At 50.7% G+C, this 25,932-nt stretch overlaps 1 protein-coding gene across 9 annotated transcripts in view; it reads right to left on the bottom strand.

Annotated features, from left to right (window-relative positions):
* The window catches only part of LOC116956211 (myosin-10-like), a 76,831-nt gene that overhangs the window by 41,839 nt on the left and 9,060 nt on the right, over nt 1-25,932 (bottom strand). For 5 of the 9 annotated variants that reach the window (XM_076052107.1, XM_076052124.1, XM_076052134.1 and 2 more), the window contains exons 4-11: nt 22,741-22,897; nt 16,120-16,147; nt 13,042-13,144; nt 10,060-10,089; nt 5,036-5,128; nt 3,050-3,113; nt 812-910; nt 392-544 (exon numbers count right to left, since the gene is read on the bottom strand). In XM_076052107.1, the coding sequence (XP_075908222.1) occupies nt 392-544; nt 812-910; nt 3,050-3,113; nt 5,036-5,128; nt 10,060-10,089; nt 13,042-13,144; nt 16,120-16,147; nt 22,741-22,897 (727 nt within the window). The remainder of the gene's footprint in view (nt 1-391; nt 545-811; nt 911-3,049; nt 3,114-5,035; nt 5,129-10,059; nt 10,090-13,041; nt 13,145-16,119; nt 16,148-22,740; nt 22,898-25,932) is intronic. The other 4 variants (XM_076052117.1, XM_076052139.1, XM_032977666.2 and 1 more) reach the window with 1 other exon arrangement.

Genomic DNA, 25,932 nt, shown 5'->3' with positions numbered 1-25,932 from the left:
AAGGGTAAAACCTATTCCTACCTCTCCTAGGTTGTCGCCGCCAATTTGATCACATCAAGTTTTCGTGTTGGGTCACAATGTAATGATCCGACTAAATCGGAGTCGTTCAGAACAGTCTCTCTGCCACCCGACAAATTTGCCAAACGAATTTAATCGGTCACGTGGTGTAGGTGCACCAGAGTTTAACGTCCCAATTATGATTGTTTCACCACCTCACCGGTGAGCTGAAAAACAACTCTCTCAACCATTGCAGAACTGAGGTCGCAGGAATTTTCCTTCGGCTTCCCGTTTAAGCATTTTTTTGGATCGTTTTACGAACCATGACACGAGTGCCACAGAAACGGTTAACCGGCAGTGCAACACGATGCAGGCCAAGGCACCCGGCACCCACCCATCTGCTCCTCGTGAGCGAAGCCCATGATGCGCAAGGACTCCATGGTCTCCTGGAAGTTGTCCTTGTCCTGCTGCCCAGGGATGGGCACGTAGCCATTGGACAGAAAGCGGTAGTTGCTGAAGCCCTCCAACAGCAGCTCGGCTGCATCGCATACACGCACACGACAGCAACAATCGGATTAAAGCAACCGCACCATGCTCTGGGGGTTGAACGCAAGCTCTTGAAGGAGCGCCACCCCCCACCCCCATCTCCCGCTCATGCGTTATTCTTGACCATCGTCCATTATTGCCTTCAGGGGGCTCTCACCCCGGCAATGATGCTCGTGCATGCGCGACGGTGAGAGAGAGAGAGAGAGGAGAGAAAGAGAGGGTGGGTGACGGAGTTTCAACCGGGGGGGGGGGGGGGGATGTCGCTTACTGCGCAGGTGCTCGGTGGCGCCGGTGAGCAGCTGGTAGAAGATGTGGAAGGCCCGCTCGTCCTTGGCCTGACGGATCGCACGCGACTTCTCCAGCAGGTCTTGAGGGCCATCGCTCCGTCAAGGGGGGGGTAAACGACGCTTCTCAACGTCACTCGGCACGACATCGTTGTAGTGAGATTTAGATCACGCGACGGAGGCACCATCGTCACCTCCACCAAAACTTGCTCCGTCCCTTCCTTTAAGACATCTTAAACCTGCGGCTCAGAAGCCGAATGCAGCTCTAAGGACTGCTTCGTAACGCAATTCATTCAGGACCACCATCTCGTATGCACCACATGCATTGCAGCTCTTGAAATAGTTTCTTTTTTTCCCGACTTCAGAAAAAATGGCTCCTTGTTATTTTGGTTGCAGACCCCTGCCCGAGCCCATCCTACTCCTGCTACTCCCCGTCCCCGCTCCCCCAGCTTCAACCAGGCCTACCCGAACCCCTATCATTACCCCGATTACTACTCTCTGCTGCTACTTCCCCCAGCGACGACCAGGCCTACCCCAATCTGTCCTTAACTACTCCCCACATTGTCTCCAAACAGTCACTGCAACTACACGACCACTATTAATAACCTCACTCTTGATCTCAACCACTTTCATCTTATGTACAATTTCGTAATTGTTGTAAAGTGCCTTGGGATAAGGCGCTCAATATATCGCGACAAGATAAGATCGTCAGAGCACATCAACGTCATCTTCCACGTAGAACTCCTCGCCGCACGCTCACCATTTTCTAGCAGCATCTGTCATGCAAACCGTCAACTCTCAGGCACACATGGCTCAAACCGCACACTCAAGAACACCGTTTCATCCACCCACTCGCTCGCTCACTCTCACACTCGCACACATTACTAATTCGCCGCCTGAGATGAACACTGCTCGCTCCCTCGCTCCCACGTAAGCCGCTCATTAACGCGCCGGGCCTTGCCAAAACCCCGATTCGAGTCGCACATTTCTGGCCGCGAGCCCAAGCGCTGGATGTGCGTAGTGCCCATACCGTGCACTCGCATCTATCACAAGGGGGGGGGGAAGGGGGAGTAGCGGGCGCGATAGAATTAAGGGGCGGGGGGGGTGCCTCTCGCAGCTGATGTAAATGAGGCCGCGTGCCCACACCCCCACCACAACAGCTCTACTTGCAGCTGTTTGGGAAATAATCACAGCTGCTGGGCGCGTCTTTAATGTGGATGCTTACATAAACGGCACACGCGCAAGAATGGCGCGTGTCGCACAAACGCCTCACTCGTTTGTGCGACACAGACCTAGACAGATGGCGGCGCAAACCGTCGCGTGAACTCCGGTGGTCATCCTCGCAGCAGCAGCAGCAGCAGCAGCGGCTTTTTTGGCTGGCCATTAAACAAAGACGGCCACCGCATCGCCCGCTTTCAGATGCGCTCCTGCGGCCGTCTGGAGCGCTCTTTTCCTTCCGAAATTAAGAAGCCACTGGAGCTATGCAATTTTACATCTCGTATTAATTTAGAAGTGCTTTTTGCGTTTAGTTTGTTGTTCTTAACCCGCACCTCCGATTAGCAGGATTGGCTAGGTACGGTCCGGAAGAAATTCAACTTTCTTACCTTTTCCCTATCTTGCTCCAAGATCTTTTTTTTCGTATTGCCCGTCGATGTAACTCACCGACCTAGTCCCTGCTGGACATCTGTGAATAAAGGCTGCGCAAAGCCTCTTCCTTCCTCCTCCCTCCTTTTTACTCCTCCTTCTGCCTCTTTTGTTCCCTCCCTGCCTCCTCCACCAGTCTAAACAGAGATTCCGATTGAACGTGCCTAGCCCAGGCTGAACGTTATCTGCCCATTGGCAGCCGCGTTCTGAGCGCTGCGCGAGGCCAGCGGAGAGGAGAGGCGGCAGCCACGCCGGCGGCCGCCCCCTCTCTATGAGGGGGCCAGCGGCCGCCGTCGTGTTTCAGCGAGGCAGCCGCTCGCTCCACCACAAATGGCGGAGTTGTTTATTTGGTTTTCATCTAAGGGGCTCGGGGTGCGAGCCATTCCTTTACGAGTGCGAAACACTCTGTGTTGCTGCGTCTGTGGGGGAAAAATCGCGCGTGTTTTTTTGGTCGTGGCGAGGCATGCGAAGAAAATAAACTCCTGTAACAGGGACGGGCTCGCACAAATCACGCTCGCCGCAGCCCTGGCGAGGCCCCGTCACTCTTTAAAACAAACACGGCTCGCAAGAAAGGATACACGTCTCAATGTTTGCTCCGACAATGTAGCCAGCCACGTCAAAGTTGATCCTGATGAATTTCCCCTGGGGGAAGAGGAGGTGGATGGGGGATTTGGGGGGGGGGAAGAGTGAGTATTTTTCACCTCCTCGAGTAATTCGTAACCACCGCCACCACGTCAACTCCACAATTCCAGACTGGTTTTTGCGGCTCCAAAGCAATGCGTGTGACTCCCAAGTTAAATTTTTGTATCACTATTAATATCACGACGCCACTTGTAACATCTGGATTGCATACAAACTGTAACTTAATAACAGAGATTTATAGTACGTCACATACGTTAACATGTAATCACGTGCCATAAATTGAACCAAGCAATTTGTGGGGTGGGGTTGGGGGGAAGTGGGGGGTGGGGGTGCCAGTGGTGGGGAAGAAGCATCGTCAGGAATTCTGACGATGCCCCGGGTTCGCGCGGAAAGTGCTCCCCCCGGGCAGAGCCACTGTCTTGCGGTGGCTTCGTTTAGCAACCCCACCGCCGCTGCTGTTGCTGGTCAGGGGTGACGGTGGGTGGGTGGATGCGGAGGTCGCGGGGGGTGAGCGATGATTTATCGGCTGCCTGTTCATCCGACCATTCTGCGCGCGGCGTCCGGCTAAAATGCAATCTCTACGGCCGCGCGGCACACGATCCCCGCTTTGCTGCCTCACAAATCTCACACGCCGCCGCCAAACAGGTCAGAGCAAGGTGGCGATGAGGCGCGAGGTGCGCCAGGTCACGAGAGGTCGACGCTTCCTTCTGACGTCGCATGAGGGAGGGGGGGGGCATGGCACTGCAGCGATCAACGGCGGTAGCCCGGGCTCCAGTCCTGCTGTGCAGTGCCAATGATCGTTTGTCTATTTGGCTTCCCAACAGACAGACTCGGCCTGCTTACGAGCATCCGGGGTTGTTGTGTTAACCGAGTTGAGTCGTGTTTTCCCCTTCAATTCTAATTCAGTGTGTTCTGAGGCAGCCAGCATGAACATGACAGCACTGCAGACACACGTGCAACTATTTTTTTTTTTACCATAAGGCCCGCTGAGCTATATAGCTCTTTTTCGGAAGTGACCTGGCCAGCAATGATAGCTCAACGAAGTGGCTTTTCACGTGGAAATTTATAGCAGCCAAATACTCTAAAACGCATGTTTCTAAATGTGGACGGAAAAACCGGAGGACCCGGAGAACAATCCACGCGACTACGGGGAGAACACGCACACCAAGCGAGGTGGTTAACATTTCGCCACCACGGCGTAAATGCCACTTGTCCCATTGAGAACCGTGTCACAGCCTTCACGCAATGTTCACTCGCCAGGCTCGTAAAGGAAAGTTTTCTTGAAACACAAGACAAAGATCCCCCCCCCCGCCCCGTTTAACCTTGATAGATTGGAGTGGAGTAAGTGCTCTTAGCAAGCACGCCTGGCCAGCTTTGTCTCCCCGCAGCTGGAATTCACACAGTTAACCAGTTAATGATTTGAGGCAGAGTCAGTCTTGGGCAGGTCACTCTGAACATTTTCAGATGACACTTTCCACTGACGATGGACGTCGCTGGGAATGGGACCGAGGTTGCTGGGACTTGTAGCGAAACAAAGCACTGTGTAACCACTGTGCCTATTTGTATATGTGACAAAGATCCTCCGTATAGCCTTCACAGACTGTTGGGGCAAGTGCTGTTAGCAAGTAGCACCTATGAAGGCCCACACGGCACATGAGGGAAGTGGGTGGCCAGCACCACGCCCAACCACCTCTGTCTCCCCAGTGGCGATGTTTACAAATCGCACCAGGCACTCATTTTAGGCCGACTTGGCCTAGGGGAGGTCCAGGACCAGTTCAGATAATCGTCACCGGTGTTTGCCATGGGCGGGAATGGAACTTGGTTCATCGGGTTCATCGCGCACACGCACGCACGCACACACGGACGGAGTGATCATCGCCTGGCCTCCTACGTGCAGCGAACCACGTCGGCGGTGCACTCACAAATCGGGAGGAGTTGTCATTCTTGACTGTCTTGGCATTGCCGAAGGACTCGAGGATGGGGTTTGCTTGCAGCAGCTGTCTCTCGAGCTCCCCCTGCGAAGGCAAAGCGAGAGGCAGGGGGTCATGGCGATCCGCGCCGTCATTAATACGCCGCTATTTTTAGGCGTCTCACAGCGCGACGGCAACGACGAGACTTCCTGTGCAGGGCCGCGTGTGGCAGCCGTGAACGGGGAGCCGCGGTGCGACTCAACGAGCAGTCGCAGTGGCGGCGATTCTCCCCCAAAACACACCGATCGACTGCATAAACCTCACCGGGCCCAGAGGGGCACGGGAGTCACTCTCGGGAATTAACAGGAATCTGCGCTCCCGGTTGCTGTCAACAAAAAAAAAGTCCTGGGAATTAATTTATGTATTTTATTACGTATCACCCCCCCCCCCCACCCCCCGGGAATATTTTTGTCTTTTGTTAAATGAACCTTATGGCGGGACCCCGGGGTCCCATAAGCATCCCGCTCTCGTATAAACATTCTATTAGAATGTAAACATTATATTATTTATATTATATAATGTAAACATTATATTATAATGTAAACATTATATTATAATGTAAACAAAAACTTTGCTCTTTTTCACCAATGGGTTTGAAGGATGGTGGCAAGTGTTGTCTTGTTAAACTACGCCTTTAAAACTGAAAACTACTTACCTGCAGTACCTCTATTTAAATGCACTATCGAAAGAATAATTTACACCCCTCTGTCAATCATCGTGTTTCTCAGTGTGGATTTGTGAACACACTTTGTAAACAGTACGTAAAATAGTACGCATTTTCAATGCGCTGTTCATATTGCAACAAGCGTTTATACCAATGTTACTCTACACAGTCGTGGGTCACCGCTCCTCTTATCCGCATTGATACGAGCGGTATGTGGGGACTATGGCTTAACCCATCTGCACAGATGCATACGGACAAGAGAAGTATTATCAAACAGGAGGAATTCACGGTGCAACGCATCTCATCTGTTAAATATCTGTTAGGTAATAGGATTGTCATCGATTGATCCTGGCTGCAGACATTGGTAGGTCACAAATAATAACGAAGATAAGAAAGCAGTTTCACTGTATTATTATGCATACCGTTATGACAAATAAAGGAATTAAGTCGTGTAGGCAGTTTGAGCAGCTTTGGATAAGACTTATGATCCTGCCCATACTCGAGCATGGAGTACATTCGCTTGCTCAGCTCTTCTGCGTGTTCGTCCTCGCTGCTGCGCTTGGAGGACGACGACAACAGAACGATCTGCGCCAGGTGGGTCGCGGCGTTTGTGTGCGCGGTGAGACGGAGTCGGCAAAATTAAATTAATTAATTACGATTTCGACTTGCGTTTATTCGGGACCCCGGGGTCCCGCCATAAGGTTCGAACAGGTAACTCCGGCATATATTCGAGGGGGGTGAAAATGAGAAATCGTTATTTGTATCGGCTGAACACTTAAATGGCCGAGAAGCATCTAAGAGCGCCTTACGCCATATCGATCATTCCAATGCCCAGCTATGGATTTATGTATTTTTTTTGTTAACCAAGGGAACCCGCTGATCACAGCTGTTCCCCCCCTGTGCTGCACAAAGTGGTGACGCAGCACTGCCCTGCGAGCGGACATTAGTTGGTGAGTACGGGGAGATGTTGCTCTAATCATTCTGATTCAGCAATTGTGCGAGTATAAATACGCTGAAACGCTTAACAAGGAGTCAAATACTCTTTGGTTCTTTCGGTAAATCACGTTGAGACGATGAAAATATAAGGATGGGTTCTACCCGTTTTGGCAATAAAACAGTTGCGTTAAGATGTTCGAACACCAAACCGATTCCTTTTTGCAAGGCATCCAGTCTGCATTAACCACACGTACTCTTGGCAAAACATGCAAATAAACGTGCACTTATTTTATACCTACGTGACTTTACCGAAAGAACCAAAGAGTATGGATTCCTGCAGTCACGAAGCTTCAAATCTAAGGGGTCAAATCACAATTCAACACGATGGCTCGAGTCTATGGTGGAGAGTGTAATATAACTGCTTAACTACGGCTTTCATGGGTGACAAATGGATAAACTATATAATAAACTATATCATTAGACGATTCAGTGCATGCATGTTAAAATTGGGGCCTTTGATTCAACCCAAAGCTCAGGTGAACAATGACTGAAAATCTAAGGATGGCCATCGTTGTCTCAGAGTTTGCCCAAATTTGGGCAAAAATTAACGTACGAAAAAAACAGAGCGATGACTACGGAAGGCACTGCATGACTCTTGCGCCGGCAGCAAACAGGCTTAGGAGGGGCAGCACGGTGGGGGAACAGCGGGTGGGTGGGGTAGGTCGGGTGGGGGGGGCATGGAGATTTTCTTCGACGCAACCCGTCCCCGCAATCTGGAACGTTTCTGAAGCAGCGGAAGCCGCCTGCTTTTCTTAGCAAGCCATAAAAAGTGGGCTCTCCGTGCCACACGACAAAAAGACCAACATTAATTCATCATTGCTTTTCAGCAGAGATTATTTTCAAAGTGACATCCTTTAGGCAGGAATGCCCGCCTACTAGCCCGACCGAAATAAGAGAGCTGGAAAGAACGCGCTGCGAAACATCATTCACGAGCTGTACGTTGATGTGTATCATGAGTAAAAGCCCACTTTTCCGTCCATTAGTTTTATTAAAACAAACCAACTGCTGCTGATTTGTAGATAGGGCACTTACGGCTGTAGAAACACAGGGGGCGGGCGGGGGGAAATGTGGGTATACCAGAGGAGGAGAAACCGGAAAATAAAGCCTTGGATGACGAGTGTAATCTGTGCAGCTCATCCAACCGCATGGGATGTACAGTGAGCGTCTTCCTTCGAAATTGATTCATGCTCAAAAAAGCACTGACTGGCTCTCACCCCTGTTTGGTTCTCATCCAGTGGTGAAAATTCCACATTCCTATGCCGGGGACCAGTCTATCGTGAAGACACCCATTGTAAACTTCCAAATAGAATGTACTAATTTTATCAATGCAAAATAGGTGACGAGTGATTCAACCCCTTACTGCATTTTGAATCGAGCGGCCAACTACTCGGAATTTCCTATTTGCTATATATTTTTCCTGACTGGATTACGATTCAATGTTTTTCCTTTCCCCAATTTAATCCACTTGTGTTATTACCAGTGTTACATCATGTGAAGAGGTAGTTATTTTTTAACTCTTGCAGTGAGCCGTGGATCACCCTGTGAGTTAGGGGCCGCAAGTTCCCACAACCCTGCCACGGAAATGTTCTTCACATAGCAGTCAAACCGATAATGTCCACTCTCAGAGACGGAATTTAGCTAATTTATTTGACAAGCAAATTTAATGCTTTGGTTTTTTTTAATGTGCAGCCATTGATGACAGGGCTAAGACCGTCACTCGTTCTGCGATAACCGCTTCGGCGAGCCATTCTCTCTAACACGAAGGATTGCACTGCTTCACGAGAGATATGAATGCAGACTTTGTCTCATGGCCGTTAATTATTTATTTTTACATCGCTTACTCAGGAAAGCCTCACCGAGTCTCAGGAACCTCCTGCGACGAGGGTACTGCTAAGTTTTTCACAGTTGGGGGGCGACGAGTTGTATAATTGTTACTTTTCATGGCAACTGAGTAATTTGACCCCAATAGCACCATTGGGATAAAAACTGAGGGGCCCGCGATTAACGGTTTGAGTAAGAAAAAAAAGCCAAAAAAGTGGGACCAACGTTTTCAAAGTGAATCAATGCGCTTCTGTGCGGTGCGCCTGCGTGCCATGCAGGAATGCCCGCGGAGGACAGCGCCACCACGCTCCGCCTACGCAGCTGTTTGGCGGGGTGGGGGGCGGGGGGGGGCAGCTGTCCCACATCCGTCAAGCAGTGGACGTGCGCTCACAAACACGCACGCCGGGCTGCGCGCTTCCTCCTCGCCTCGCATCTCCGCGGCACCACGGGAGGAAGTTTCGTCGTTAAAAATACACCATGCACGCTTCCGATGTGGCTGCCCAACCAGCGACTCGGCGGGCGCGAACCGGGAGGAGGACGAGCAGGATGAGGCCACGTATAAATTGCACTGGTGATGGGGGTCACGTCCACTCGAGGAGAAAATCGGATGGGTGTTTCAAAGGGATTTCTAACGAAGAGATTGGGGTCGTGCGGCCTTGAAACGGCGCCCGAGTCGGCGAAGCGAGCGGCGAACACGCGGGGGAGGTAGAGGCGGCCGTGGTGATCTGGCGAGACGAACGCCGTAAATCACGATCGCGTTTCACGATCGCCCGAGCTAGGACATTGTGCGCCGCAAGGAAAACCATGTTCCAGAGCCAATGTGAAAGAAAAAAACCACAGGTCGATAACTTTGAATTGCTCTCCAAACTTTTACGATTCATAAATATTAATAATACTTTATTTACTCAGGACAGCCTAAACAATCTCTTTTCAGAAGTGTTATGCCTGAGAAATTTGCCAATTCTTTACCAAATTGTTTGTCGTGTCTCCACGATATACTGGCCCGGTGACGTGGCAGTGAATCACACGACTCGCAGCTGGAGGGCTACGAGTTCAAATCCTGGTCAGGTAGGCCAACACACCATGATCAAGAAAACGAGCACCATTTGCGCTGAGCTGCAGAGAAAGCAGTGAGGCTCATCGGGAGTGAGCGGCCGATGTAAGGTGGCAAGGCCAAGAACTCTCCCTCTGCATCACGTTCCACGACCCTAACGGGACTTGCTAATTGTGTTAAGATCAACCAAGAGCTGTGCTTCGAGTGGAGGGCGGAATGGACACGGGGAAAACGAGAACCACTTCTTTGTCAGACGTCAAACGAGGAGAGTTCGAGCCTGGCCCGGAATGACCGTTGGAGTCGAGCATCGGCTAGGAGCATGGCGGGGTAAGGAGTGGGGGAGGGTGGTGGGGGGGGCACCGCCAACCGCTCTGATCACGAGCACGGCCAGCGGGGTGCACCATGAGCCTTCGCGGCAATTAGCAACAAAGAAACACTTGCCTGAGACTTGAGAGGCCTCGGGGACTCCGGCTGCGGCGATTCCAAAACACGCGTTGCCGAGACAGGGAGGGAAGGAGAGGGGGGGGGGAGGGGGTTAGATATCAGAGAGAGCCGGAGCGCCGGACCGTCCAGCGCAGCAGCTCAGGGACTGCCCTTCATGCCGCGTGAACGCCCTCTGTGCTCTCCCCCTTCCCGGCACAGCCTGTTCACGCCAAACCAGCCGCAGCCAGCTTGGCTTTCACTCCTCTTGCTTTTCTCTCCGACAACAGCTGTCACGCGAAGCCGCTCACTTGCGCTCCGCGGCGGTAGCAGCAGCGCCGGTAGCATCGGAGGCCGCGCGCGTGTATTTACTCCCGCGCCGCACACGCACTGCCGCACGAGCGTCTCTATATGCTGTGGAGGTCGCTTTCCCGTACCTTGCCAAGCTGGTCAGTGCGGGTTGGTGAGCGGTGGAATTAGCCACGGCTGGGAATCGAACTTTGTTCTTTACTGTGTGCAAATCACTATGCTACCGTTCCACCTTGCCATCGTGTGAAATCAAATGACAATTATGCAGCGTAAAATGCCGATGTTCCAAACTGCAGCCACTTTTTACAGAATTGAACGTGGTTGTACAATTACAAAGCAATTCAAAAATACTTTGAATGTTCTCCACCCCCCCCCCCCCCCCCACCACCGAGTAATAGTCCTTACTTAATTGTCAAATTTAAATCATCGTATCTTCGTTTTTCTCGTTCAATCCCATCCGCATCTTGACTCTTCTTGTAGTTTACTTGTAAAAGACTGTTGGAATTATGCTGTGGAGTGCTGAGATGGCCACCCACGAAGGACAAAGCTACGATTTTATTTATCGTGACCCACAATTGCGTGCCGCTTATCCCATTCGCCTTGTCGCCATTTCTTCACGAGCACTTAAAACGTCACCACAAACAAATCCCGCCGTGAATTCCTCCAAGGCTCGGGACTCAGCTGGTCACCATCCGCGGGAACCGTTGGGAGTTTAGTTCATGCCCCGCATGCGCTATGGCAGAAGCCACGAGAATGGGGAATGGCATCGCCTCTAGCACCGCAATATAACGAAGATAACCAAGGTCGGAGCTCGATGAGACAACGGAGCAGGGGAGAGGGGGAGGGGAGGGCTTTCTCCTGTAAAGGGAAAAATTAGCCAGGCAACACATTCTTAATTCATTACGCAAGTCTTAATTCCCCACTAAATATTTTCCGAGTCGCTTGCAACAGACTGGGTTGAGGCACTTGACCAGTAGCCACAGCCGTGGCCGACAGAAGGATACCGGATGCCAAATAAATAACCATGCGATGTTGACAAACGTGGTTGTTTTGCTTCAGCACACTGGCATGCCGAAGAGAGTGATCTGCAACATTTAACAATTGTTCTTGCTCCAGCACATCGGTATGTTCAACACCGGGGTATGCATACCGTTGGGCTGAGGCCATCGAATCATTGGCGCGTTTGTTTACGTGACAACTTTATTTGTTGGAGGACGGTGTCGGGCGGGAGGAGGGTCTACGACGCGCGTTCGGCATTGCAACTCGCACGATCCATCCCGTGTAAAAATCAACGATGGTTAGTGCGCGAGGGAGCCTTGCCTGTACGAGACGCGGGAGACGACCGTCATGGGTTTACGCCGGCGGCTGCGCAGCGACTCGCTCACACGCCGTCGGAGAACTCGCAGCGCGCTCAAAACTCCGCGTCGGATTTTACCGTCGGTGGGATATTGACACCGATTAGGCCCGCCTGCTGTATTTCACACCATTAGTGCGTGACCGCTTCGGCCCGTGCCGTGCGTACAAAACGGTAGCAGTCAGCAGCGGCCCAACCTTCGCAGAGATGTTTCTCGGCCGCCGCGTCAGCGCTATTATTTCCCGTCTCCGCTCAGAAAATTTACACCCGGCAATTTTTTCGTCAATTTTTATCTGCACTTTTCGTAATGTGGCGCCGCACGAAGGCCGATTTATTTATCCACTCGGGGTGAGCTGCCATGACAGCTGAGCACGTGCATTTGTAAAACAACCCAAAGGTGAAATTTAGACTTAAAACTGTCGTGACTGCAGGAATTCATATTCTTGGTTCTTTTGGTAAAGTTACGTGACTTTACCGAAAGAACCAAGAATATGAACCCAAAGGTGACATTAAGGGCCCTCTCCATTACGTAACCTTATATCCTGCAGACGATTCCGAGGTCATGTCTGTGCCTATCCGATGGATAAAGTCTCACACCAGCGATTGCCCGAGGCATAAAACTAAAAACTTTGACGTAATTAAAATGTCTTGCTTAACCTCTAGTGATCGCGTTGAGGCCATCAAACGTTACACACGAAAATCTAATTGAATTTTGGGTAGGAACCAGGGATTCTAACATCGAGTCTCAATGCACACCAACACGAGCCTCTAGACTCCATTTTCAGGACGTTTGTCCAGTTCGTTGTGGGGCGTTCTGCACGTGTGAAGTCACTTGAGTACCCGGAGAATACCCACCCACACCAAAGGATAACATTCAATATCCCCATATGCAGGTCAGTAACCAACTTGCTGTACTGCCGTTTCACGGTCACTTAAAAAAAGCCCAGCTGGCTCGGAGTCTCTCGCACGATGACCTGCGCATGACCCACCAACTCCCCCCTGCCACGCCACCAGCTCCCAACAATCAGAATCAGAATCTTTATTCAGACTGGAAGAATCCGCGCTATGAGGTTCATTTTCAGAGATGTCCAGTAGGGACACGGGGGTCAGCAGAGTTACATCAACAAACAATGCAAAAACAATATAGGAGCAAGATAGCGAGAAGGTCAGCAAGTCACCAACAATAAGTAAATATAAACAAAGCGCAGCTGTGCCCCAGAAATTCAAAGGGGAAGCGCCAAACATTCACCGTAAGCGTTCGCCTACCGGGAGCGCGCGGGGCACGGGAACTGGTATCGGACCCGGCAGGTGGATCCGGGGGAGAGATACTGGATACTGACCGGAGCGGTGTGGTCCTTGCGTCCCCGGGGGGACGACGCGACATGCGCCAGGTACTGGATCACCTTCTTCGTGTTCTCAGTCTTGCCGGCGCCCGACTCGCCCCTGCACGCGCGAAGCCCCCAGCCAATCGGAGAGAAGAGGAGCCAGGCGTGAACGACTGCTCTCCTAGGTCGGGCAACTCACCCCCTGGCACACGGACTACTCTGCCAATCTGAAGGCGGGAGGGACGTTGGGTTTAAACGCTTCTCGCCCTACGCTATTCAAGGACTGGCACAGCCATGTTCGCTGCAGAATGCATGAATGCGGACGTGTGTATGTTGAACTTCTTTCGCACCGTACGTAGTTAACCGTGCTAATTAGGAGGTGCAGGGGAAGGAGAACAAACTAAACACAAAAAGCAGTTCTAAAGAAATGAGGATGCGACGTACGATACAGTCATTTCAAATGGATTCTTACCCTTCCGGCATGCACACACACACAACTGAATGTGCCTAAAAATCAATAAATTCCTCTTCATACATATTTTTTATGATGATGATAATAATCTGATTTGGGATGATGGCCGATAGTCGAGATTAACGGTCGATTGTCAGCCAAAGGAGAGAACGTGCCTCCGATTGTACGTCCACAAAGGAGATGGAGCAATGAGATGCAGCTCGTGTGCAGGAGCTGCAGGGTTGTATTGCATGACCATGAAAAATTATGACAGGTTGACCTTCATCCAACAGTGGATATATCATGGCTGCTGATAATGATTATGATGTGTTTATAAAAATAATACCGCTGTAAAAATGATCCGCGGTGGCAAATATGTGGAGTTGACATGTCTCTCTCTCTCCCGTGGTGGCGTGGATTTTTATCCGGGTCCTCCGGTTTTTCCACCACATTTATAAACATGCATTTAGATCATTTGGCTGCTATAAATGTCCACATGAGCGACTTCGTTGAGCGATCATTTGGGGCCTGATCGCTTCTGAAAAAGGGCACATTATTCAGCTCAATGAGGCTTACCTGGTAACAATAAACGATAGTTTATAGTTTAGCATATTTTGTGGCATGCGCCAGAGAGGAAAGGGAACAGGATATGGTTGAATCGTGACCCCCAATCGTGGAGTTACAGGGGAGGGGCACAAACGGTTTGTTAAGTTGCTCGATAACGAGCGCAGGTCACAATGCCCACAACGGAACACAGGGCTCCGTGAAATGTAATTTAACGGTGGTGTGGTTACGTTTAACACAAGCAAGCCTGTTCAACGTTATTCTCAGAGTTTCACATCGGTCAGGATGAGAAGAGTTTAAATTCCACATGGTCCCCAAACTGACAAAATATTTAACTGCGTCTGATTTATAACACCGGCCTTTTATCAGGGTAACTCGGACACGTGAGCGAGTAATACAGTTCACAGGCCACGCACGGGATATTCACTTTGACATCAGTGCACGGCGACATTCTACTCTCAGCAAATCAAACCTCCGCGCAAACACCAGAGAACATAACTGTGCTACTCTAGAACGCCAGCAGCACAAGTCGCCACTCTGGGATCACAGCAATCAGCCGCTGACGCAATGCAACGCGTGTCACCCGCACTCTGCGAGTTAAGTGTTGAAACAGATAACTGTTGAGATTGGCTTTTGACAACAGTCAAAGTGGTGGCAATGGCTTGGAACACCCCCCCCCCCATGGCAGCCCGGCAATGAGCCTCGTGTATCCTCGCCACCCCATGCCCCTTCACAGAGGCCAACACCGGTTGCTTTTAAACAAAAACGAGAGTCTCAAACCTCAAACGCTCACCACGTACGGCTCTTTTTCGGCGAAAGCGCCATGCGGACAAATGCTTAAAATCCGTCAACGCGCCGCACTGGTCTCAGAGCTGGACACAAGCAAAGATTTATCACGTAAATATCAAAGCAAACATCAATCTTTCTGGGACAGAAAAATTCCAGCGATGTCCAGCCACTCCAGATATGCGGGACCCGCACGCCAAGGTGAAGACGTCACCGATATCGGTTATCAACGCCTGTGCACGCTCGCCGTCCTGTGAGCTCCGGGAAACAGGCGGGCTGGCGAGCAGGCCGGTTCACGCGATGAGCTTTCAGCTTATCGCCACGGTAAATCGGGCCGCAGGAATTCCCAGTGGGGCGCTGCAACGGTCGAAAACATTAAAATCGGAATCCGAGTGAGAACCGAGCTGCGACCGACCACGCGCTCACCACACGCAGCCTCCCCAGCAGTGCGTTGCTGCGTGCGATTTCCCAAACGCTGGCAAAGTTACAAGATCACGGTACGTTTAAAGTCGCCTTTCGGCTTGCTTAATCGCCAGATTATCGTCCCAGCAACAATCTGCGCGATGCAACCGCCGCCACCCGACCCAAACCGCTCCACGGAAATTTTCATCCCAGCTCCTGGCGTTTCACGCCGCAAATTCTAAACCGTGCGTCGCGAAAGATTTACCCGAGCAGATAGCCGTCGGGGAAAAAAAATAAAAAGGACCAGGTCACCTCAGTCCAAGCCGCAAGTTGTATTCCACAAAGATGTCAAGATTTTTCCCGTTTTATTTTTATGCAAAGGAATGCGAGCTTATTGCTGAGCGAACTTCTGACCCAGAGGGAGTCTCAGGGCATCAAGGAAACAAGCTTCCTGACTCCACCATCACGACAAAAAAACTGCAGTTTGTTTTAGTGCCTGCAGTGATGGAATTCATAACCAAACAGCAGCTCTGCCCAACGCAGAACCATAAAAAACCCCAGGACACATAAACAACACCAGCCCCGTGAGGGCCAGAAGAACCACAAAATACTCCCTGCATCAACTTTCTGAAATGCTTTTTTTCTTCACCAATGTTTTCCACATGGGCTACAAAAAAATAACACCACTGATGAAGTTCATTTCCCCCCCCCCCCTTTCCAGGGGCTTGTTTTCATTTAACGGGTGCCCGTACCCACAGAGTCGAAACCGCGGTGATCATTTTGCATTGCATGCACCTATTGCCGTAACAAAAGACAGGGGTTTGCACAAAGGAGACCAATCCAAAGTGGGATTGTAACGGGATCGAGTGGAGCAGATGGATGGGACTCACGTGCAAAGGATAGACTGGTCCTCGCGATCTGAAACGAGACAGGGCAAGCACAGGCGTCAGTCAAAGCGCAAGGTTTACGAACACTGCCAGTTACATCAGCACCACACATGAAGCTGAGCGGCATTCCCCGGGTGGCAGAACTCTTGAATCCGGCCAAACGCAGCAAAAAGGATGTTATTTTTTTATGCAACGCCCCCCATCGCTTACGGGAGCCGGAGAAGAAGAGACACCGTCGCTGCTTCAAAAGCGGAAAAAAAATTTCCGCTGCAGCAGGAACCCGCAAAATGGACGCAAAGGAGCTCGGCCATCGGCCTCCTCGCTCAAAGAGCAAAGTGTTCGCGTGGTTACTTTTCGATGTCCATGCATGTGCTCGTTTACATCGACAAAAGCCATCGTTGCCTCCCCCCTGCCTACCCCGCGTCGTGGATGCTGCTGTTTTATTATTAACTCTTTCCCGTTCTGATGGCGTACGTCACTAGTTTTTTTTCCTACGATTCCGTTCAGATGCTGTTCCCGATTACGTACGTCATTGGAATCGAATCGAATCCAAACGAAATAGGGAGTAAAAGGCCATGAGCGAGGGCGTGTGGCACAGTTTGGTGCCAGCTATCATAGTACGGTCGTGTCGTTACAGTTATCTGCGGTGAGTACAGTACAATGTCGCTAAAAACAGCGGCGCCACGCCTCTCCAAATAATATTAACGCTGAGCCGCTTGCACGCTCTGATATTCAGCGGTGAGTGGGACCCACACACAATCAACGGGAAAGGGTTAAGATTGAAATTCATGCAATTCATTTTTGAATGCACGATATGTATTTTGTAGGATCGGTGATTTCCATACCCACAATTCCCAAGTGCTTTATAGGGCAAAAATAAAAAAGGCGCCATTTACATTGTGCGTGTGAAGGCCACAGTAGCCATTCTATTCCAAAACCAAACACTCCTAAAATGTAAACACTCTTCTGACAATCATTCAAACTCTTTGTATTGCAGTCTGTAAAAAAAAACACGCACAAAACAAATCCACAGGAACGTTAATATCTCAAACTCCGAGAGGCCAGGAGCCACATCGAAAGACCGGTGCGCGATTTTGGCTTCAAGCGAGAAACTACAAAGACTGCCACCGTCAACAAGCAAACCCTCCAACAAGCACGGCTTGGGGCTGGTGGGATCACAGATGTGAACGTTCACCGATCACACGAACGCGACCTCCTGCAAAGGACTACACCACGCGCACTAAACGAATACATCTTGGTCTTTCGTGCAGTTTTATTGGAATGTTTAGGAGTCGCGGTGCCCATATAAGGCGGCACGTGGGGGCACTTCGAGGGTTGGGGGGGGAAAGAGGGGGCAACGTGGGGGTTGTGGGGTGCGGGGGGGGGCAGGGGGGAACCAGGGACTCTGGCGGAACCAGGGGGCCTCGGCAGAGGGAGGAAGCGCCCTTGCAGCTGCGTGGGACCGCGCGAGGTGTCAGGAAACACGTGACGACGGCGCTGCGGAGCAGATCCCGCCAAGTGCCCAGTTTTGGGGGGCGCACGGACGCTGTGGAGCCCCAGCGAGTGCTGGTGCAGCAAACATCTCAGGGATAAATAAAAACATTGACGATCCGAGCGGCACGCGGATGAAAACTCGCGCCACGGAGCCGATGGGCCTGCGCGGCTCTGCCATGGCACTCGGCAAGCCTCCGTCAGCGGAGTCCGTTGGGCCTGGCCTCTTCCAGCACTGGTGGTCAGACCCGGCATGTGACACTGCGGCGCTAACGCGAAGCCGTGGCCGGGCCGCGGTAGGCGGAACGAGACGTAACCGTGGCTTCCCACTGGGTCGTCCCGGCGGCAAATGCGACATCGGAAAGACACAACGCTGACGAGGCAGCGGACAAGGCAAAAGCAGGGTGGCCTAGTCTTTGGTTCTATTCGGTAAAGTCACGTAGGTAAAAAATAAAATAACAAAAATCACGACGTTTCGGCCACAACACAAGTGGCCTTCATCAGGTGAAGGGACCGTGCTGTCATGAGGACAGCGTTGGAGTGACAGCACGGTCCCTTCACCTGATGAAGGCCACTTGTGTTGTCGCCGAAACGTCGTCATTTTTGTTATTTTATTTTTTACCTACGTGACTTTACCGAATAGAACCAAAGAGTATGGATCCTTGCAGTCACGAAAGCTTCAAATCTAGAAAAGGGTGGCCTAGTTTAACGCGAGGGTGCGGGACGGCTATTTGCAGTGATGAAGGAATGTAACCCGATCATAGCAACGGCATACTTCTTAATGCAATTGCACAACTGAGAAGGCAAACACACGTTACTGACCTATGCTCCTAAATTTAAAAACAGCCAAGACCACACGACGCGTTATTTCTGCGTCCAGCGAAACCACCCCATCATCCATTACACCTCCCCTTTGCCAAACAGAAGTCGCACAGAAATCGTACGGAAACCCAAAAAATGCTTTCAAGATTTTATGGCTAAATCCCACGGTGCTAACGCACGCTCCGATTGCCTTAAGGAGCCCTCGGCCTGACTGCATGGTATAAGTAATTAAGCGTAAGCCCCTGCAGCCTCCAGAGGCAGCCCAGCCCTAGAGGTCACGGCCATGGCGAGTGAAGCCAAAAGATATACATCCACTAACGCTGCTCTCTGCCACAGACGCTGCTCTCACTGCCAACTTCCTGTCCAATCTAATTCAAAAAGACACAAGCCATTTGTATTTCTGTTGCCAATACGTACAAAATCGAGGCGACTAATTGAGTGAGCTTTGAAAAGAACGAGGTGGGGGTGGGTGGGGTTATTTGGCTGCTATAAATTTGTACCTGATAAGCCACTTCGTTGAGTTATCACTTGTGGCCAGGTTGCTTCCGAAAAATAACGAATCGCTCAGTGGGTTTTACCTAGTAAAATACAAATAATATAGTTTTAGGTTGTTTATTTATTTTTAGTGATTTGTTTACCTTTCTTATATTTTGCAGTCTTATCGTTTTTGTTTGCATTGTTTGTTGTTGTAACTTTCTGACCCGCCCCCCTTACTGGACATCCGTAAAAAAAGAGCTTCACCACTCATCGGATTTCTCCAGTCTAATAAAGATTTTGATTCTGACGAGGAGCGGGGGGGGGAGGAACGTATTGGGGGTACATTGGTGCAGCATAACACACTGATCCTCATGAAATCTGCCTTTGGAACACGGAGCCAATTGTTATCAGGCTGGGTGCTATACGGAAAAAGCTACGTGTGTAGCGGGCTCAAACGGAGACTCAAGTCGTATTCTTGGAGGCAACGCATTTATTAATACCAACACACTAACACAAAGGGGTAACTACCCCTTCACCAGATAACAACCTATAATGGTGGTTCACCAGGCTAACTACACTAACTACACTCGGAGAAGCTACGATGGACGGGACCCCAGTTTGGGTCCCGGTCCCCGTGCTGGTGACTTGTCTTCGGACGTAGGCGTAGAACGCAGAGTCTTGAGGATAACAACAGCAGCCGGTGCCGTTCAGGGCTCCGGCTTATAACCTGTGTGGCGGGGCTCGCTCCTCCCCTAGCCACGCCCACCTTCTCGAACCCTCGAGGAGGATCTCCAACTCGGCACGTGATCCCCCCCAGCCCCCCTTTGGGGTCCCCGGGTAGACACCTCCGGTCAACGTGTTCCCCAGATTCAACCAGAGTTCCACGGCCACCTTGTAACCCCGTACCGTGCCAGAACTCTTGCCCTCTATCCTGTAAGGGCTGGCACTGCACGCAGAGCGTGGTCCCATCCATCACTGTCCATCAGTGCTTACCGAGCCCCGCGAGGGAGGGCCGGTACTGCATCCACCCTCGGTGGTGTCTGCGATGTCGGTACATCACGTGCCGTGCCTCTCCCAGGCCGGCTTCACACAGTGACACACACAGTGACATCCAACGATGTCACTACGCGTGTTCAGCTACTCATAACGTTCATCTTCCGACTGCTTAGACATTACAAGAACTGATTTTGATGCACCCGGCAAGATTTTATGACCCGCGGTTGTGAATCGCAGGAAAATAAATAATTTTTGCGAGAATTTTTGCTGTTTTTACACCGCGCACCACCGGTTTACCGCCAATGTGTTCAAATGTCAAAAGTGTTTATACGACGAGTTCACGTCCCGCGGTACGAGGTATGCCACGGCGGCAGCAGCAGCAGCACCACAGAGCAGCAGTCAACTCGGCGAGCCGCGCGCAGACCCCCGTGGTTCCAAGAGGAACCAAAAGCGTACTGTGACGGGAAAGGAAGTGCCGTAACGGCCACGCACGGCCACCGTGGATGGAGGGAAACGGGGCCCGGCGGAGCCACAGGGTGGTCCGCGTATCGCACCCATACACACGTGTCACGTCATCTTGCTGTGGCAAGCTGTCGAAGCTGACAAACAAACAAAAAAATCGAGCATATTTTCCAGTTAGAAATGTAAAAACGCGTGTAAAACGATCTGCTGCCGTACGAACATTATCTACAGGAAACGGTAAACGTACAGATAATAGGTTTGAAGTGCTATATTTAACCAGCAAAGCCTTCCCGAGTCTCAAGACCCTGGATTGGTATCTTTCGCCAATTTCACACGAAAGGCAGTTTGACCGTATTTACAGGAGCATACGCTGCTGCCACGGTGTGACGTGTGTCAACCATTTTAACTGTACACGTTTTATAATGGGTTGCCAATCACTGCCCCCCCCCAAAGGCCCAAATCGGCAAGCAAACCAGCAAAATAAAACGGCACTGCCCAATAAGATCAATGCATTTCTTGAATCGAGCAAGGTTACAAGAACTTGCGAAAAGAGGCGAGGGTAAGGGGGAGAATTCCAAAGTCGAGCGGAGGAGAAGGGGGAGAGGAGAAGCAGAAGAGCTTTCGATCCGCGGCGTTGAGGTTGAAACACGGCACGGTGGCGGCGGGTTGGCCGGGAGAGCCGTTGCCAGGCGACACACCTCTGCCCAGATTCTGCGCGCAACCACTTTCCGTCCCGTGTGATCCGTTTCAAAAGCCGCGGCCCTCTTCCCGGGAAACTTAAGCCACGTCAGGTGGCCACGTGCGGGGGGGGAGGGGGGGGGGAGAGCAAGCTGTGGCACTCGCGCAACCGAACGCTCGCGATTCCAAGCATTCCCACCGCTGCCCACGGCCAAGCAACGTGGCACTGCGTGTCGCCCCCGTTCGCCATGGGGAAAACCCCTCGAGTGCGCAGGCCTCAGCGAGGACACGAAGCTGGTGGTGTGTGACAGCCTCGCGCGACAACAATGGCGCGAATACCCAATGTACAAATTCTCACTTCATCTTCCCGCAACCGGCTTGCAGGTGTGACTCACACCCGAGTGTGGCGAGTGAGGGGGTCATAAGGTAGGAGTGGGGGGGGGGGTGGCGGGGGTGACTCCATTGCCTGACCAGAGCTGAGGTGAACAGTACCGTATATGAAGAGTACACAGTAGTGCAGTCAATTTCAAACACAACTTCCTCCCCAGCCGATTAAAAACTACCTCCAGATGGACTCCAAACAACTTAGCTGGCTGAGGACAGCTGCCCTGCTCAACACCGGAGAGCAGGGTGAGAACGATGACTCCTAATAAGGACAAAATTTTCCACACTACCTAAGTTACCTAAAACAGCCCGAAGTTGACAGTTTTTAAAGCAACGAGTGAACCAGGCTGCTGCCTACACTTATAAATTCTGCCGAAGCTCGCATGGCATTGTGGGGACTTGCCCACAATGATGCGGCAGCCTAACGGCACCTGAGTTAAATTTGTGGTTCACGTGACGATGAGGTCAATATGCTACACGAGCCAGCTGGCTGATGGTGATTTTAAACTACAGTAAACCGGGAGCAACCAGAAGGTATGGACACAAAAAGTGAAAGAATGTAAGAGCAGACCTTTTAGGCCTGGTATTAACTATGCAACTGCTCTGGGATCTGGCAGATAAGTTATGGTGATGTTGTCTGTTGATGGTGGTGACGGCATCAACAGCATTGGCCTTGATGACCTCTATAACTTCTACTTGAGTGGCCTTCCCAGCCATTCCAAGAATGTATGTATGTAGATATTTTTTCCCACCGTACATGGCCAACTGTGCTAATCGGAGGGGCGGAAGAAGGACAACAAACTAATACACAAAAACTGTTCTCAAAAAATGAGGAAGTAATGTACAATAAGTATAATCATTCAAAATTGACTCTTACAATTCTGGCAACCACACACACAAAACTGAATGTGCCTAAAAATCAATAGCTTCATATATATTTTTATGATGATGATGTTGAGATAATAATCATTACATGTGCAATTATGGCAGGTGGTCGAGATTAACAGTCGACTGGCAGCCAAAGGAGAGAACGTGCCCCCAATTGGACTTACACCAAAGAGATGGAGCAATGAGATGCAGTTCGTGTGCAGGAGATGCAGGGTTATTGTATTGCATGACCACGATAAATGATTACCGCTTGGAGTTGGCCTTGATCCAACAGTGGATAGATCGTGGCTGCTGATGATGATTATGGGGAGATGGGGATGGCGGTTTACTGCCATTTATTAGGGTGCAAGACGGCACGGGATGGCGTGGGAAGGCACGGTTGGCTTACAGCTCCGCAACGGCGCATGTGGCGGGAGAGCGGCTCACCCTGCAGCATGCTGCGGTAGGCCGAGTCCGTGATGGCGTAGATGTGGGGCGGCATCTCGTGGCGCTTCTTGCCCCGGTACATCTCGATTATCTGGTCCGTGTAGATCGGCAGGTTCTTGTAGGGGTTCACCACCACGCAAAAGAGTCCCGAGTAGGTCTGCGTGGACAACGACAACGCTCGAATCAGCAGCGTTCGCGCATCGGCGGAAAAAACTATTACGGCAAAATAGCCGTTCGCGATATAAATTCACGAACGCAAATGACCGTGCCACAAAAAAAAACCACGTTGAATTATTAACAGCGGTGCGCCGGGCAATGCTCTAAAGAGGAGTGAGATTCTGCATTTTGCTGGGTATCAGAAAATAGACAGCAGGTACGTCAATATGTACTGTAATAACGAGCGTCAGTTAACCTTCTCTGAGGTCAGTGCACTCTGCATTACCGATGTGACAGGAGGCATTATACGGAGTGCTGCTTTGGCAGTCCAGTGTACAAGGCCCGTGCGACCGTCTCATTCAGGGAACACGTCAAGGGACCCCCCTCCCCCGGACCTCCTCCACATCACTCCCACGGGGCAGCACTGCACCGTGCAACTGTGACCCGGCTTTCCAAAGAGCAACATTGCTGATTGCAAGCAAAACACACGAGTCACAAACAGACAAGTATGTTACTGCGGTAGCCCGTGGATGGGCAAAGTGGGAGAAATGAGCAAAATATCAAAGTAGATATTTACATAATTATAATTGGCCTCATGAAGCTTATTTATGAATTTTGAACACTGTATGTGGATATGTCATATTTGATATATTTGTTTTCTGTCCTCTGCATTTGGCCGGGTGGTACTGCTGTTATAATAATGGTATTTATAATGCTCTTTATCTAGGAAAGCCTCACCAAGTAACAAGACTCTTTATTTAGAGGCTAATTGCATTGGGATATTTGACCGATTTCAGGCACGCTTAAACAAAACAATACACATAGGGTAACTGTACATATCGCTCCACACAACTATGTAAATATAATACCCTGCAGTGTGTCCGCATGCTGCAATGAGCATGCGGGGGACAGTGTTCATCTGCATTGGGTGGCCCTGAGAACGTAATGGTGGAAATTCCACATTCTCATGGCAGGTGCTCCAGTTTATGCAAAGGATGACCACTTTACTTCCCGCAAAACATATTCTCATGTTATGGACCCTGCAAGGATGATGCAACTAAAAAAAATACATGTTACATTCAGGACTGTAGGAGACTGTAGGAAGTGAAAATCCTCTTGACGTTAAAAAAAACACGAACAATTCCGCTGATGCGCGCGAAAGCAGCAAAACACCACAAACTGTCTGCGGGACGGCGGTCTTCTTCTCACAGGCAGTGAGAAAGAGCTTTGAGCCGTGCGCTCCGATCTCAAACCCCCCCTCCCAACTTTGCTCAGTGCGCGAGGCCTAGCAGGGTTCACTGGCCTCTGGAATGTCACAGGAGGTTTACCCTCCTTCTGGCAGATAAGCAGCGACGGACACGGCGACCCAAGAGCACAGCTTCGTTGCACGCTGGTAATCAGGGCAGCATTGCAACATTGGAGAGCAAAACTCCCCAACTATGTTTTTGTTTTTTCATAAATGTGTGATTACACCTCCGCTTCGAGTCTCTAAGCATAATGTACGGTTGCTCGATGAGTATAGTTGTTTTTGGGCATGTTAAACAGAAGGAAATTTAATTAGCCAAACATCTCAGTGATGCTCTCTTGGATAAACAGCATTACTATTATTAATCTACTCTGACGTTTTATTACGGCCTCCAAGTTTGCACCTCCGCAGGAGACCAAAGTAACATTTGAATATTCGTAATTTTACAAAACCTACGGCGCTCGCGCTTTGACGCGTATTCCTAAAGTGTGCGGCCCGCTCTCGCCTGCCCGAGGCTGCGGCATCAGCGCAGTCTCACTCTCCTTCCTGCTGCTGCTGCTCCACTTTCTCAGGCGGCAGGAAGTCACCGAGCGACGCACAGAAAAAACGCTGGTGCTCCACGCGTGGTGGGACGTGGTCCTACAAGCGCAGGCCATCTGGAAGGGGGGGGGGGACACTCTTGTGCCAATGCCGCTTGCACGACCCCGATCTCGTGCTTGTGCCGTAATGCCGCACTGATTAAGTGACTTTGCACCGCCACTGCGTCCAGATAACGCCCCGCTCGGGAAGTTTCTTTGAGACGCCGTCGCCGAGCGTCGCCAACGAACACAATCGCCCCAGGGCGGTTGGGGGTGGAGCAGGAACAGTCTCGGTGCGGGTTTGTGAAATTAACGCTCGCCTCATGGCTGTAAACTGGTATTTTAAACACCCAGGCTTAAAGCTCATAGCACCTCCAGCGCACGATTAATTAAGAATCCAAAATTAGGTTTTCATTCGTGTTCATTTGCACCGACATCCCTGAAGATAATTTCCACGCACCAACAAAATTTTGCACTCAAATCACGTATCGTCTTAACTATGTCACAAATGTCTAAACACGTAAATGTAATCGCCCACGTATTTTTTTTGTCCAACTTGGTGAATAAATTTGCGTTCTTTCAAGGCACCCTTGCCAGCATGCTTCGTTTTTTTTCTCAAGGAATGAGTTACAGAAGGTGGTTAACTGCTCGTGAAATCCATCATCCAATGTTTAGTATCAATCATAGAAACATTGTGCCAAGTGCAGACACGGAGCAGACTCTCTCGACTATGTGACCCAGACTGACTTATTTGGTTCACGGACGCAGGAACCGGTATCAATTTTGTGATTTTCGTAACAATTGCCACATTCACTCATAGACATGTAAACTCATGGCGGTGCAGACAGTGCGGGCGGTGAGGGACTACTGTGGAATGCTGGCACGATGGCGAACTAGTCGGATCGCAATCGAAGAGCAGATCCCACAACATGCTCATAAAGATCGTTAATGATTCGTTAGTACACACAAGGCCAGATTAGGACCGGACCGCTGAATATGTTTAGAAAGTGCGTCTTGATTTGTTCACGTTGCATTCGGAACTCGAAATGCTCAACCCAAGCACACAGCTTCGATATGCCACACTCCTGCACACACTTCCTGCATACACCCACAAGCAAAGAAAAAGATCCCCCGTATAGCCTTAACAGACTATTGAGGCAAGTGCTGTTAGCAAGCACTTATAAAGGCTGGCACGACACACGAGGGGGTGGG

Source organism: Petromyzon marinus, chromosome 3 (genome assembly GCF_048934315.1).
Source record: "Petromyzon marinus isolate PM22_M1 ecotype Great Lakes invasive population chromosome 3, UKy_Petmar_22M1.pri1.0, whole genome shotgun sequence".
NCBI classification, from domain to species: Eukaryota; Metazoa; Chordata; class Hyperoartia; order Petromyzontiformes; family Petromyzontidae; genus Petromyzon; species Petromyzon marinus.
This window is presented reverse-complemented; position numbering and strand designations above follow the sequence as displayed.